The 14,356-nt window shown below is 43.3% G+C and overlaps 1 protein-coding gene across 2 annotated transcripts; it reads left to right on the forward strand.

Moving 5' to 3' along the window:
* Positions 1-7: 7 nt before the first annotated feature.
* On the forward strand, positions 8-14,334 carry LOC139580954 (palmitoyltransferase ZDHHC16B-like). Of its 2 annotated transcripts, none has more exons than XM_071410175.1 (10): positions 8-192; positions 7,167-7,420; positions 7,627-7,821; positions 7,937-8,025; positions 8,148-8,176; positions 8,356-8,489; positions 11,473-11,558; positions 12,870-12,934; positions 13,018-13,088; positions 13,178-14,334. In XM_071410175.1, the coding sequence occupies exons 2-10, from the start codon at positions 7,175-7,177 to the stop codon at positions 13,208-13,210; spliced, it is 948 nt and encodes a 315-aa protein (XP_071266276.1). In that variant the 5' UTR covers positions 8-192; positions 7,167-7,174; the 3' UTR covers positions 13,211-14,334. The 2 variants fall into 2 exon arrangements, with proteins under 2 accessions (XP_071266276.1, XP_071266275.1); XM_071410174.1 differs by having other exon boundaries at positions 11-192; positions 12,811-12,934.
* The last annotated feature ends 22 nt before the right edge of the window (positions 14,335-14,356 follow it).

The raw sequence follows: 14,356 nt of genomic DNA on the forward strand, positions 1-14,356 counted from the left end.
CGCGCGACGTCAGGATTTTTTTTTTTACACAAGAAAGCAAGCTAGCAAGGGCTGCAGTGCATCGGTGTACGATTTATAATGTTTTCCTCGTTTTGCTAAATATCTTTGAGTGCAGCTAACATTTCACAGTTATGACTTGAATTGCAATTTATTTAACCTAGCTGGTTCTATCATTTCAGAAGATACGTTAAGGTGAGTGGAATATTTAGATTATTGACATATCTATTGTGTCAGTAATTAGCTAGCTAACTATAGCTAGCCGTCATAATTGGCAATATTTTGTAATCGACACACATCTCAGATTGCAATCTCATGTAGGGGTCTGCCTGTGGAAAACTCTGCTATCAAGATTGCCAGGCAGGTGGAGTAGCTATAGCTGGCTAACGTTGCTCGCACCTCACACTATTGTTTGTTCAATGTGGTAGCCAGCGGCAACAGCAGCAGAGATTGACAGAACCCTGTAAAATACAGACCTAAATAAATAGTAGTTAGGCCTATGTTATTTGTACACCTGCAGACATTCAAAATATTTTGACAGCGTTGATGGTGTGATCATATAAATATAATGCTTTAGGATGTGATAGCTACTTACTGTTAATTTGTGACTGGATTAACATTCTATGTTGTGGATTGTTCTCTTTATGTGTGAATGTCTGACAGCTAATTTGCATCCCTCAGATTGTAGAATTAAGCAATTTTCTGCAGTGTAATGACCCCAATAAGCAACTCCATCATTCCCTAGTTCCAGTACTGTCAACACAAGCGCAAATCTCTAAACTGAGGACTGAAAATTGAAAACTTTCCATTGGGAGTAAAGAGACACACAGCAGTGTTGCCCAGAGAGAGAAAGTTCACAAATGAGCAGAAACAACAAACATTTGGAGTCTGTGCAGTTTGCCAATTGCCAGGCCTGTGCTGCAGACACAGAGGCTAAACCAGTCTCGAGGACAGACGGCAAAGCTTATTATCCGGGCAGAGCAGAGGAGACTATTTCCAAGCTGAGAAGATTTGGGGGTTGCCATAGAGACCGCCTACTCTGCCTTACTTTTTTTTTTTTTTACCCCCCAGATAAAGAGCTTAATTGTTCTGTTTTAAAATACATTTTAAAGGGGTTAATCTGAGATTGAGAAAACAAGCTTTCTGGTGGTGCTGTTCAGGTTTAGAGTTTGATTGCATGTTTAAAAAATATTTATATGGGTTTGTTCCAATATGTCACTCTGTACTCTACCTTTGGCTCCCGAGTGGCGCAGCGGTCTAAGGCACTGCATCTCAGTGCTAGAAGCATCACTACAAACCCTGGTTCGATTCCAGGCTGTATCACAACTGGCTGTGATTGGGAGTCCCATAGGGCGGCGCGCAATTGGCCCAGCGTCATCCAGGTTAGGGCCTGGACAGGGTAGGCTATCATTGTAAATAAGAATTTGTTCTTAACTGACTTGCCTAGTTAAATAAAAAATGTAATAAAAGCAAGTGTATTAGGTAGCCTAGGTAGTCAACAGCCTGTTGATTTGGCTGGAAATCGTCCCTACTCTTTTCCAGTTCCACACAGCCTTTCTATGATTTTGATGGCATGCTGCCATATGCCGATCAATGATCTCATTAATACTGGTTGACCTCGTGTTCACCTGTTGGCATTATGACATTTCTTTCATTCCATCTGCGCCGCTTGTAAAGAGGGATCACATGTACTGCCTCTGCATAATGACAACAGAGGGGCAGTGTTGTAGGCCAAACGGCTGGCCACAGTGACGGTCCCAGCACTAATAATTGATTATCAGGCCATACACATTTAAGTGTTTAACGGATGCCCCTCTTCACTTTTTTTTTTTTTTTGTGGTTGAAAAGTTGTACTGAGAAATTGCACGATTTATAGGAAAATTTATGTCCTCAAGCTTCCAGTAAAGAGAGACACAACATTCCCTCTCGGATTATGGCTGAACTTTCTCTTTTAGTCTCTCCTAAAATATCTTGACTAGGTTGCTAGGTGTTGAACTAAGGTTGCTATAGAGCAGGGATGGGCAACTGGTGGCCACCCCTTTAATACAAATAATGCTGAATTGTCTGGGTATCAACTTCCTGTTGAGCGTTACAACAGTAGAATACACAAAGTGCAATTTTGAAATGTGGTTGTGCATCAACAGTTTCTCTTATGTCAGTCACTGACAGTCACTCAATTAGCCCATGTAAGCTAAAACAATTTTGATTGGTAAATTAGTCTTGCCAGCCATCTAAACTTGTAGTAGTCATGGTTCAATTACTTACTGGGGAGCCCCCATTGATTTTTCTTAGTCACTCTCACTCCGATATCATTAAAAACTATAAACATTCCTCTCAACCCTATTCTCATCGATGGGGATGTAGTGGAGCAGGTTGAGAGCTACAATTTCCTTGGCGTCCACATCACTAACATGGTCCAACCACACCAAGACAGTCACGAAGACGGTACGACAAAACCTATTCCCCCCCAGGAGACTGAAAAGATTTGTTATGGGTCCACAGATCCTCAAAAGGTTTTACAGCTGCAACATCGAGAGCATCCTGACAGTTTGCATCACTGCCTGGTATGGCAACTGCTCGGCCTCCGACCACAAGGCACTACAGAGGGTAGCGCGTACGGCCCACTACATCACCGGGGCCAAGCTTCCTGCCATCCATGACCTCTATACCAGGCGGTGTCAGAGGAAGGCCCTAAAATTGTCAACGACTCCAGCCACCCTAGTCATAGACTGTTCTCTTTGCTACCGCATGGCATGCGGTACCGGAGTGCAAAGTCTAGGTCCAAGAGGCTTCTAAACAGCTTCTACCTCCAAGCCATAAGACTCCTGAACATCTAATCAAATGGCTACGCAAACTATTTGCATTGCCCCCCTCCCCCCTTCTACGCTACTGTTACTCTCTGTTATCATCTCTGCATAGTCACTTTAACAACTCTACCTACATGTACATAGTACCTCGACACCGGTGCCCCTGCACATTGACTCTGTACCGGTACCCCCTGTATATAGCCCCACTATTGTTATTTACTGCTGCTCTTGAATTATTTGTTCTTACATTTTTAAGGGCTTATAAGTAAGCATTTCACTGTAAGGTCTACACCTGTTGTATTTGGCACATGTGACAAATAACAGTTGATTTATGTCAAAGTGTAGAATTGCAGGAAATATGATGTAAAACTGCTAATTTCTCTCCGCCCCATAGCAAAATTAGTAGAATCATAATAATGAGGACTAATCCAAATATTCCCTAAAGATTTTGAGAAAATAACATTGATGCATTCAAAGATGGCCATGCTAAAATGTGCGAAAAATACTTCAAAAATCTTCTTCTCATGAACCATAGAACCAAATGACGCATTTTTAATAAAGGCCCATGGTACATGTCTTAAGAAAAAGATAAGGGATTAGTCAAAAGATGGATGATTTATTGACAAATCAAAATTCAGATTTTACGTGTCCATTTAAAAAAACTGTAAATCCACTCCACGATGGCCTATCAACTTGAAACTTGTTGTCGCTACCATGGACGTCCCTAAGTTAAACCTCACAGAATTTGGTATTGATATCTAAAAAAAACAAGGAAACCATTAACAACTCATTAGTTTCTTATGTAATGCTTATGCTCAAAATCATCTGCAATCATCTTCTCATCAACCATACGTCAGATTCACTCCAGATATTGTATTTAGACTCATTACATTAGTCTTGAATGGTTCTGAGAAGAAATTGTTGCTGCATTCAAATATGGCCCTACTTTACATATAAATGCACATATGCTAATGTAAAAAATATTTAACCATTATTCAGATTGACTCCAGATTTAGTATATAGACTCAATGGAATTTGAGAATTATTAGTTGCTGCATTCAAGGTCAGCCAAGCTACACCACTAGATGACACCATATCACACCAGGGCTATAATAACTAAAACGATGGATATGGGAACATGACATTTGGTATGTAAACCTTTCAACAAAAAAAAATCTAAAAACCCTCTTTTTGCTTTGTCATTATGGGGTATTGTGTGTAGATTGTTGAGGAAATAAATCTATTTAATCCATTTTTAGAATAAGGCTGTAATGTAACAAAGTGGAAAGAGTCAAGGGCTCTGAATACTTTGCGAATGCATTGTATATGCCCTTTAGAAGCTGTGTGAATATAAAGTCACTGTAACCAGTTGGTGGCACTATAGATTTCTTTGGCATCAGTGGCATCATAGGATACTAGAGCAATAACTATTGGTCAAGTGGACTGTCTCATGCAAATGAATGCTAGATTTAAATTATGCAGACGAACAATGTGAAATATCGTGATCTGTATATTGCCCTATTATGTGGTCTGAACGTAGTAGAAAGTGGATCTTTTCTTCAGGAAAATTAGAAACCTGCAGTCCTGCCTCTTGCAGTCAGCATAGGCATATAATATATATATCTCAGCAAAAAAAGAAATGTACTCTCATTGTCAACTGCGTTTTATTTTCAGCAAACTTAACATGTGTAAATATTTGTATGAACATAAGATTCAACAACAGACATAAACTGAACAAGTAACACAGACATGTGACTAACAGAAATAGAATGTGTCCCTGAACAAAGGGGGGGCAAAATCAAAAGTAACAGTCAGTACCTGGTGTGGCCACCAGCTGCATTAAGTACTGCAGTGCATCTCCTCCTCATGGACTGCACCAGATTTGCCAGTTCTTGCTGTGAGATGTTACCCCACTCTTCCACCAAGGCACCTGCAAGTTCCTTGACATTTCTGGGGGGAATGTCCCTAGCCCTCACCCTCCGATCCAACAGGTCCCAGACGTGCTCAATAGGATTGAGATCCGGGCTCTTCGCTGGCCATGGCAGAACACTGACATTCCTGTCTTGCAGGAAATCACGCACAGAACGAGCAGTATGGCTGGTGGCATTGTCTTGCTGGAGTGTCATGTCAGTATGAGCCTGCAGGAAGGGTAACACATGAGGGAGGAGGATGTCTTCCCTGTAACGCACAGCGTTGAGATTGCCTACAATGACGACAGGCTCGGTCCATTGATGCTGTGACACTCCGCCCCAGACCATGACGGACCCTCCACCTCCAAATCGACCCCGCTCCAGAGTACAGGCCTCGGTGTAAAGCTCATTCCTTCGACGATTAACGCGAATCCGACCACCCCCGGTGAGACAAAACCGCAACTCGTCAGTGAAGAGCACTTTTTGCCAGTCCTGTCTGGTCCAGCGACGGTGGGTTTGTGCCCATAGGAGACGTTGTTGCCGGTGATGTCTAGTGAGGACCGGCCTTACAACTGGCCTACAAGCCCTCAGTCCAGCCTCTCTCAGCCTATTGCGGACAGTCTGAGCACTGATGGAGGGATTGTGCGTTCCTGGTGTAATCATGTACCTATCCTGCAGGTGTGATGTTCGGATGTACCGATCCTGTGCAGGTGGTGTTACACGTGGTCTGCCACTGCGAGGACGATCAGCTCTCCGTCCTGTCTCCCTGTAGCGCTGTCTTAGGTGTCTCACAGTACGGACATTGCAATTCTTTGCCCTGGCCACATCTACAGTCCTCATGCCTCCTTGCAGCATGCCTAAGGCACATTCACGCAGATGAGCAGGGACCCTGGGCATCTTTCTTCTGGTGTTTTTTACACTCAGTAGAAAGGCCTCTTTAGTCTCCTAAGTTTTCATAACTGTGACCTTAATTGACTACCATCTGTAAGCTGTTAGTGTCTTAACGACCGTTCCGCAGGTGCATGTTCATTAGCATGGGAAACAGTGTTTAAACCCTTTACAATGAAGATCTGTGAAGTTATTTGGATTTTTACAAATTATCTTTGAAAGACAGGGTCCTGAAAAAGGTCGGTTTCCTTAATGCTGAGTTTATTTATATATAAACTGAATACATTAAGTAATGACTTTAAGAAAACTAAACTACAGCACTAGACTAAATTCACTTGTCATCCTTGTGGTATTGAGAGATAAACATGGTAATGCTTTCACTGATTGCACATAAAGAAAGATAGTTCCTACATCAGGGGTGGGCAACTCAGTCCTCGAGGGCCTGATTGGTGTCACCTTTTCTCTATCCCTAGCAAACACAGCTGATTAATCAAATTGCATTCTTAACTGAAGATCATGATTAGGTGATTGTGGAGTCAGGTGTGTTAGCTGAGGCAAAACTGTGACACCAATGAGGCCCTCGAGGACTGGAATTGCCCACCCCTGTCCTACATGATAGTGCTTGCTTTATCCAACTAATCTTGTCCTTTCTGTTATTCTATGAACCCCGTTCATTGCTGCTCACAGCTATATTTTTTATTCGCTCGCTCCCCTCACTTTTCAAAAAAAGAAATCTGTTAAAACATTTAATAAAATGTGTATGGCCTTAGCATTCTGGAGAGCACTGGCACTCTGGTGTCCACTTATTCCCCTCTAAGGAAATTCATCCTTGAGCTTTTGGTGTCTTTATAAGGTTACCGGTTTTGCATTCCCAACGTCTTTCTATGGAAGGCTCAGCCACAGAACTGTATTTCTCATGCATTATTAACATTATAAGTTCTGTGAGAGTGGACGCACTTATTACCTGATAGCCCTGTCCTATTTTCTGGGCATGCCTGATGCGTCCTTTGGCTCCAATGGAAACAGCACTCAGCTGGATTTAATTACTTTAATGCCTTGACTTTGCTCCGTGGAGAGGAAGGCCATGCGCTGAGCAGGAGTCTCTCTTGATTAGCTTTTTTTTAAGACTTAGATTTGGTGTTTGGTTAGACAATAGTCTTTTCATAGGTGAGTTTGGAGGGGGGGGGTTGCAGCATTTAATTGAGATGAGGGCCTTTTTTGGGGGGCGGGGGGAGTGGAATTCCACCCTCTTTGTTTTTTATTCATGTTTTATTCAGGTGTTAGATTATTCAGACAGATAAGAATTTGAAGGGGGAGCTTAATGAGGAGAGGAGGCGTTGTAGGATGGGTGGATGTGGCGATTGAACCCGGGTCTCCGAGGTCGTAGTATATGTCGAGCTGTGAGCGTTACCACTCGACCGTGGCCATTTTATCCCCAAAGAAAGCGTGACCACGATGACTTCGTCTGCGATCTGGATGACCGCACATTCCAAGTTGTTCTTCCTGGTCGTAGTAGTTTTTCACCTGCTTCTGTGTTGTGTGTCTGTCCGTGTGTGTGTGGAAGGCGGGGGCATGCGCAGCTGGAGGTGGCAGTTCTCCAGGATGATGCGTCTGTGCCTGCGCTGGTGCCGGCTGTGCCCTAAGCGAGGGGGTCGACCCAGCAAGCCCCAGAGGAAGCTACGAGAGCTGTGGAGCTATTGGAAGCTGCTGCTCAACTCCCTCTACTTCAACAGCCTCACCAACTCTGACACCTGCCTGGACTGTGTCTTTGAGCCCGTCTACTGGATAGTGGACAATGTGACTCGCTGGTTTGGGGTGGTAAGTTAATGGCTCAATTTTCTGTGTAGATGTACAGTCAAATATTAGTGTTTTATTGTATTTCATTAAATGTAGGCCAGTTAATCAAATCTCCCATGTTCGGTTACATGACCCCGTTTTGCTATTCTATTTCTCACAGTATTTTCACCTTTCACGTGCCCTCATGAGTTTCTCCCTCTGTTCGTGTCCCTCTCTTCTGTTCCCAGGTGTTTGTGTGCCTGGTGATTGCCCTCACCAGCTCTGTGCTGATCATTGTCTACTTGTGCCTGCTGCCTGTCATCCTCAACACCTACCCGCTGCAGTGGATCGTCTGGCACCTCACTTACGGCCACTGGGTCCTCATAATGGTCCTCTTCCACTACTACAAGGCCACCACCACCTCCCCTGGACACCCACCACAGGTGAGGTGCCCACTCCAATGCCTGCAGGAAAACTGTTCTTGGGAAACACTATGGGTTTGATTCTGAAATAACTTCATGCTCTCTAGTTCCCTTTTTTCGGATTGTTGTTTCTCAGGTTAAAAGTGATACACCGTCAGTGTCCATCTGTAAAAAATGCATCGTCCCCAAACCAGCCAGAACTCACCACTGCAGCATCTGCAATACGTAAGTTAAGGACACTCCGTCAGTCATCAGATGATGTCATCAAGAAATAAAACACCTCTACTGGATAGCTCTAGTCCATAGCACAGGTCAATCAGACTGAGTGACTTTCTCTTTCATTCCAGGTGTATTCTGAAGATGGATCACCACTGTCGTATCCTTTCTAGACCAACAAACATCTAATTTCTCAGATTCCTTTAAAATATGTTTTATAGCGTTGTAAAACCCCAGGGAGGACAGTCATACAATTAAATCATCTTGCCTTACTCCATGTTTTATCTTTTGTTAGATCTGCCTCATTAACTTTGACCTTAACTTGCCTTGTGATGCTAGCCTGGCTCAACAACTGTGTGGGCCACTTCAACCACCGCTACTTTTTCTCCTTCTGCCTGTACATGACCATGGGCTGCATGTACTGCAGCGTCAGCTGCAAAGACATGTTCATAGAGGCCTACAACGCTGTCGAGGTGAGGGAGACCAAGAATGTCAACTTCTTAGAGGTTCTAGGAGGCTTGACACTCAGACTTTCAAATAGTATTCTGAGTACTGCCATCCATGTAAATCATGTCTTGTTATTGACATGTGACCCAAACACCCTGAGTGAGGCCGCTTGGTTTGTGACTGTTTGGGTAGAGTCTGGCATGTCTTTGCCACATTTTCCTTCTCTTATGTGCTAGATATGGCATGGTCTTTTCATAGAGGTGAGCGAAAGGCCATACATTCTGAGCAAACTGTGTAAAGTTCACTGCCGCTGGTGTAGCTAAAGAGAGACGGCAGCCAAGCAAAGACAGCGAACAGACCACAAAGTGTAGGGATCAAGGACATCAGATCACATGACACGTTAACACACTTGTTTATCTTCAAGTCCACTGAGAAGGCTGGTGGTGTGCAGATAACTGGTGCCGTTGTGTATATAACCAGTCAGATTGTTTCTTATGTAATCTAAAGCCTCCAGGCTCAAGACCACTTACTGTTCTCACACCAATCATTCATGGCAAGATGGGAGTTTATATAGTAATAGATCCTATGGCTCTGAGCCAACACCTCACTGTTTTAGAAATATATATTTTTTAATGTTTCAATCGCTCTGACGTATGACATGTGTTCTCTTTAGCTACATAGAAGATGGGAGGTACCATTCTATAATAATCACCCTGGCCCTATAACACATCTAGCCTATAGTTTCCCTTAGCATTATGAGTTGTGATTGAGCTAGTCAAGGGCACCAACTTGACTGAAGCTGTGTGTGTGTGTCCCAAATGGCACTTTATTCCCTATGTAGTGCACTACTTTTGACTAGAGCCTTGTGGGCCCTGGTCAAACGTAGCGCACTCCATAGGGAATAAAGTGCCATTCGGGATGCAGCCAGTGTATGAATTGCCATTGTTCCACTAGCGCTTCCACCGCAGTGCGGAAGCCACAGGGGGAGCCAGTGATGGGAGTAGGGCACGGACTGCTCCTCAGTCTCCTTGAGCTCATGACTGGCCAGGTACTACAAAAGGTTCTTGAAACCACTGAACTCAGAACTGGTGCGTTGACCGGAATTAAAACGGCAGATTAATTTGTAGAGGGTCCGCACTCAAAAAAGAGATTTTCAGAGTTCTTCTTTTTTGGCCAGGTAGTACAGACTGACAGGCTGTAAAGGTCCACTGGGCAGTGCTGGGTCTCAATGTCAATTAACAATCAACATTTAATTAACAACAATTTGGCAATCATCTCCCTGTATAGTATGGGGTTTTATATGTGGACGACTCCACACCCGCATAGTGTTGTTGGTACTTGTAGAGTATATTGTTCCAAACAATGTCTTTAAAGGACAAGTTTTCTTTATTTTTCACAACCAATTCTCTATTTTTGATTGTAAAATGGCATGTTATAGAAGGGTCCAGACACCTTTGTCATGATTTCACATGTTTTTCAGAAACTTACACCAAACGGCAAATCACTTCCTTATTCTCAATTTGTAGTATGGGGGCCTGAAAAAACACAAAAATATGTCCTTTTTAGAAACTGCAAAGCTCTCATTATAGTGATGACGGTCTTTAAATGTCGTACACGTGAAATTGTCATTCCGAACTTTATCCGCAAAGTTCTTTTACATTTTGTTGCGACTCGGGCGATACCTCTCTGTCCATTCGGCAGGTAATTGCTGAAATGAAGGATGCATGAGGGATACAAAGTATATTGAAAGCATGGGGTGCTTCCAGACTTGTAGAACCTATGCCAAGGCGCATTGAAGCTGTTCTGGTGGGTCGTGGTGGCCCAACGCCCTCGTAAGATGTTTTATGTTGGTGTTTCCTTTATTTTGGCAGTTACCTGTAGCAGCAGGCTACACAGAGAATGGAACAGTTGGATAGGGAAACTGCTCGAGTCACTCAAAACGGAATATAATGTTGCAGGTAAAGTTTTGGACTGACACAATTTCATGTGTACATCTAAAGACCTGCGTCACTATACTGAGAGCTTTGCCGTTTCTAAAAAATTTTGGGGGCCCCCCATACTACACGAGGATGAGAAAGTAATTTGCTGTTTGGGGTTAGCTTCTTGAACATGAAATCACAAGTTATCTGGACCCTTTTATAACATGCCGTTTAGTTGTAATAAAGAAAATAGGAAGATATTAATTTATTCAACATAAAAAATATGACTGTGGAAACTTTTAAAAATATATAAATATTTAACTTTTATTTATCTAGGCAAGTCAGTTAAGAACAAATTCTTATTTACAATGACGGCCTACCCTGGCCAAACCCGGACGACGCTGGGCCAATTGGGAGTCCCAATCACAGCCAGTTGTGATACAGCCTGGAATGACGCCTCAAGCACTGAGATGCAGTGCCTTAGACTGCTGCGCCACTCTAGAGCCCTAAAATCAAGACATACATATTTTATAGCACACTATAAGGACTATAATCACACCAAGATGTCTGTATCATGTATGGTTCACAGATCATAGGGTCTTACAGGAGGCATGTATAGGTAGCTCTAAAAGGGCTTAAAATGTCAATTTTCTCCAATGGTTTGTGATAAATGTAAAGAGTATGTCAGACATCAGACTTCCTCCCAAGTTTGTTCTGGCAATTCTCACAATCTGAGATACCAAAAATATTTTCAGCCTACACTGGCATGGAGTCGGCCATGTTTCACTGCCCAGTGAGACTGCAGTCCTCTCCTCAAGTCAGGAACAGTCCCCTGTGATTAGTAGTTATTTTTAGGTCCCTTGGCTGTGAATGGCTACAGACTTGGCATTTTGTATTTCGCTTCTTTGCCACCAGTTGCAATTGGAGGACTGTAGATGTGGTACTGTTAGCCCAGCTACTGTGTTTCCTGTTAGCTTTTTTGTGGTTGGTTGTTCAATCCTGTAGAATACTCAGTGGCATCACATTTACTAATTACAACTGCTGTACATGGATGGTCTTTTCACATGGTTTGGTTTTGCTTTCCGTCTAGAGCTACTATCAGACGCCACCACCACTATTTTCCTTCAGAGAAAAGATGGTCCACAAGAGTGTAATTTTCATTTGGGTGCTAACAAGGTGAGACACGTTTGTAACTGCAAAAAATAAATAAATAGTTGACATCAACCGCTATGGCTGTTCTATGTACACTATATATATACAACAGTATGTGGACACCCCTTCAAATGAGTGGATTTTGGCTATTTCAGCCACACCTGTTGCTGACAGGTGTATAAAGTTAAGGGCACAGCCATGCAATCTCCATAGACAAACATTGGCAATAGAATGGCCTTACTGAAGAGCTAAGTGACTTTCAACGTGGCACCGTCTTAATGCCACCTTTCTAACAAGTCATTTCGTCAAATTTCTGCCCTGCTAGAGCTGCACCAGCCAACTGTAAGTGCTGATATTGTGAAGTGGAAACATCTAGGGGCAACAGCGGCTTCACTCGCAAAGTGGTAGGCCACACAAGCCCACAGAACGGGACTGCGAGTGCTGAAGCTCATATAAATTGCCTGTATTCGGTTGCAACACTCACTACCGAGTTCAAACTGCCTCAAGAAGCAACATCAGCACAAGAACTGTTTGTCCGGAGCTTAATGAAATGGGCTTCCATGGCCGAGCAACCGCACACAAGCGGAATCACACTTTACCATCTGGCAGTCCGATGGACGAATCTGGGTTTGGTGGATTCCCGGAGATTGCTACCTGCCTGAATACATAGTGCCAACTGTTAAGTTTGGTGGAGGAGGAATAATGGCCTGGGGCTGTTTTTCATGTTTCGGACTAGGCCCCGTAGTTCCAGTGAAAGGAAATCTTAATGCTACAGCATACAATGACATTCTATACAATTCTGTGCTTCCAACTTTGTGGCAACAGTTTGGGGAAGGACCTTTGCTGTTTCAGCATGACAATGCCCCCATGCACAAAGTGCGGTCCATACAGAAATGTTTTGTCTAGATCGCTGTGGAAGAACTTGACTGGCCTGCACAGAGCCCTGACCTCAACCCCATCGGGATTAATTGGAACGCCGACTGCGAGCCAGGCCTAATCGCCCAATGTCAGTGCTCACTAACGCTCCTGTGGCTAAATTGAAGCAAGTTCCCATAGCAATGTTCCAACATCTAGTGGAAAGCCTTCTCAGAAGAGTGGAGGCTGTTATAGCAGCAAAGGGGGGACCAACTCCACATTTAATGCCCATGATTTTGGAATAAAATGTTCGACGAGCAGGTGTCCACATACTTTTGTTCATATTCTCAAATATACCCTTTTATCTTGAATTTAGTTTTTAATACAATCATGATCATGATTGCCATTTTCCTCCCTGCAGTTCGGTGGCAGTAGCTCTGGGAGGTCTGACACTGTGGCATGCTATCCTCATCACCCTAGGGGAGACCAGCGTGGAGAGACACATCAACAAGAAAGAGGTCAGACGCTTAAAGGAGAAGGGAAAGGTAAGGTTTATTGGATTTACTCAAATATCAACACGGTGTACCAGTTTGGAATTAGCGAATAAAGCCTGTTTCTCTCTTGTAAGGTGTTCCGAAATCCATACCATTATGGGAAAATAAACAATTGGAAAGTGTTGTTTGGTGTGGAGGAGACAAGGTAAGCCCTCCAGATCACCACAAACTTCTAGACTGTTGTGAAACCTAAATGATTCTTCTTAGAGTTGGTTTGACTTCCTCTTCTCACAGTCACTGGTTGACCAGAGTCCTCCTGCCGTCTAGTCACACTCCCCATGAAGATGGACTGGTATGGGAATTCCCTCAGGCTTTCACCAGAAGAGACCCAATGACCATCTAACCTCACTACTGCTGGCCAGTTTCTCATCTCCACACTATGGCCCAGAATCACTACTGGCCCCTGGATGGTGGGGTGAACAGAGAACTTGTCTTAGCCTCTGAGGAGTAGACCGCTTGGGCTTGATAGTGACCCGTATGTCAAGGCACCTCTGGGTGTTAGGGGACCTCAATCTGCACTCCGGTCACTGTCATGTGAAGTGTCTTTTTCAACTGTCGTCCTGTCTTGTGAACTGATTGTTTTTTTTTGTACTGGTAGGTATGTTGACAAAAATGTGTGCTTTTTAATTGTACTGAAGTCACAGAAAAAGCAGTTTGGACTTTTTCAGTGCCAACAAAGAGCTTTTCACCAATGACTAGGTTAGAGCTAGATAACCACACACCTTGGCCATTGTCCATCTAGGGGTGAGTAGTCTGGAGACTTTTTGACAGACTTACATAAACAATTCATATTATCGTTCAGGCTCTAGTTAGATCATGGTGCTCATATTACTGAGCAGTGCCCCAGCCAATATCCAGGGGTGACGTAATACTATGGTTGACACTGTAAAAACGACACATTTCACTGCACCTATCCGGTGTGTGTGTGACTAAACATCTACATTGGCGGATTAGGAATTGTCAAAAGATTCGTAATGTGCCTTGTGAAGTTAAATCTTTAACAGGTGTTTATATTTGTTGGTTATCAGGCACTAATGCAAAGTACAGTTTTACTGGAATATGACATTTCTAACATTGTCCATTAATTATCTCGCCCACATCACATATGGTACTGGATTTCCCCAGTAGCCATGGTTAAAAGCGCATCAGACTTCCTCCCAACTGGTCTTGTGTTTGGCCACCATTTTAGATTTATAATGGTCAGGGGATATTTCTATAATAGCCAGCCTGTAACAGTAGGGAGGGGCTACCTGGTTGCCATAGTGAAAAAATGTCCTCACTGCTGTGACATGACCAATAGGAGCTGTGCTCCATTATTGTACGCCGCATGTCTGTGTCATTGCATTTGATATTAGCTTGTATTGGTTAATATAAAATATTGGTTTTGGAGACTTTTGATATTTTTGTTGATTT

This window comes from Salvelinus alpinus, chromosome 7 (genome assembly GCF_045679555.1).
Source record: "Salvelinus alpinus chromosome 7, SLU_Salpinus.1, whole genome shotgun sequence".
NCBI lineage: Eukaryota > Metazoa > Chordata > Actinopteri > Salmoniformes > Salmonidae > Salvelinus > Salvelinus alpinus.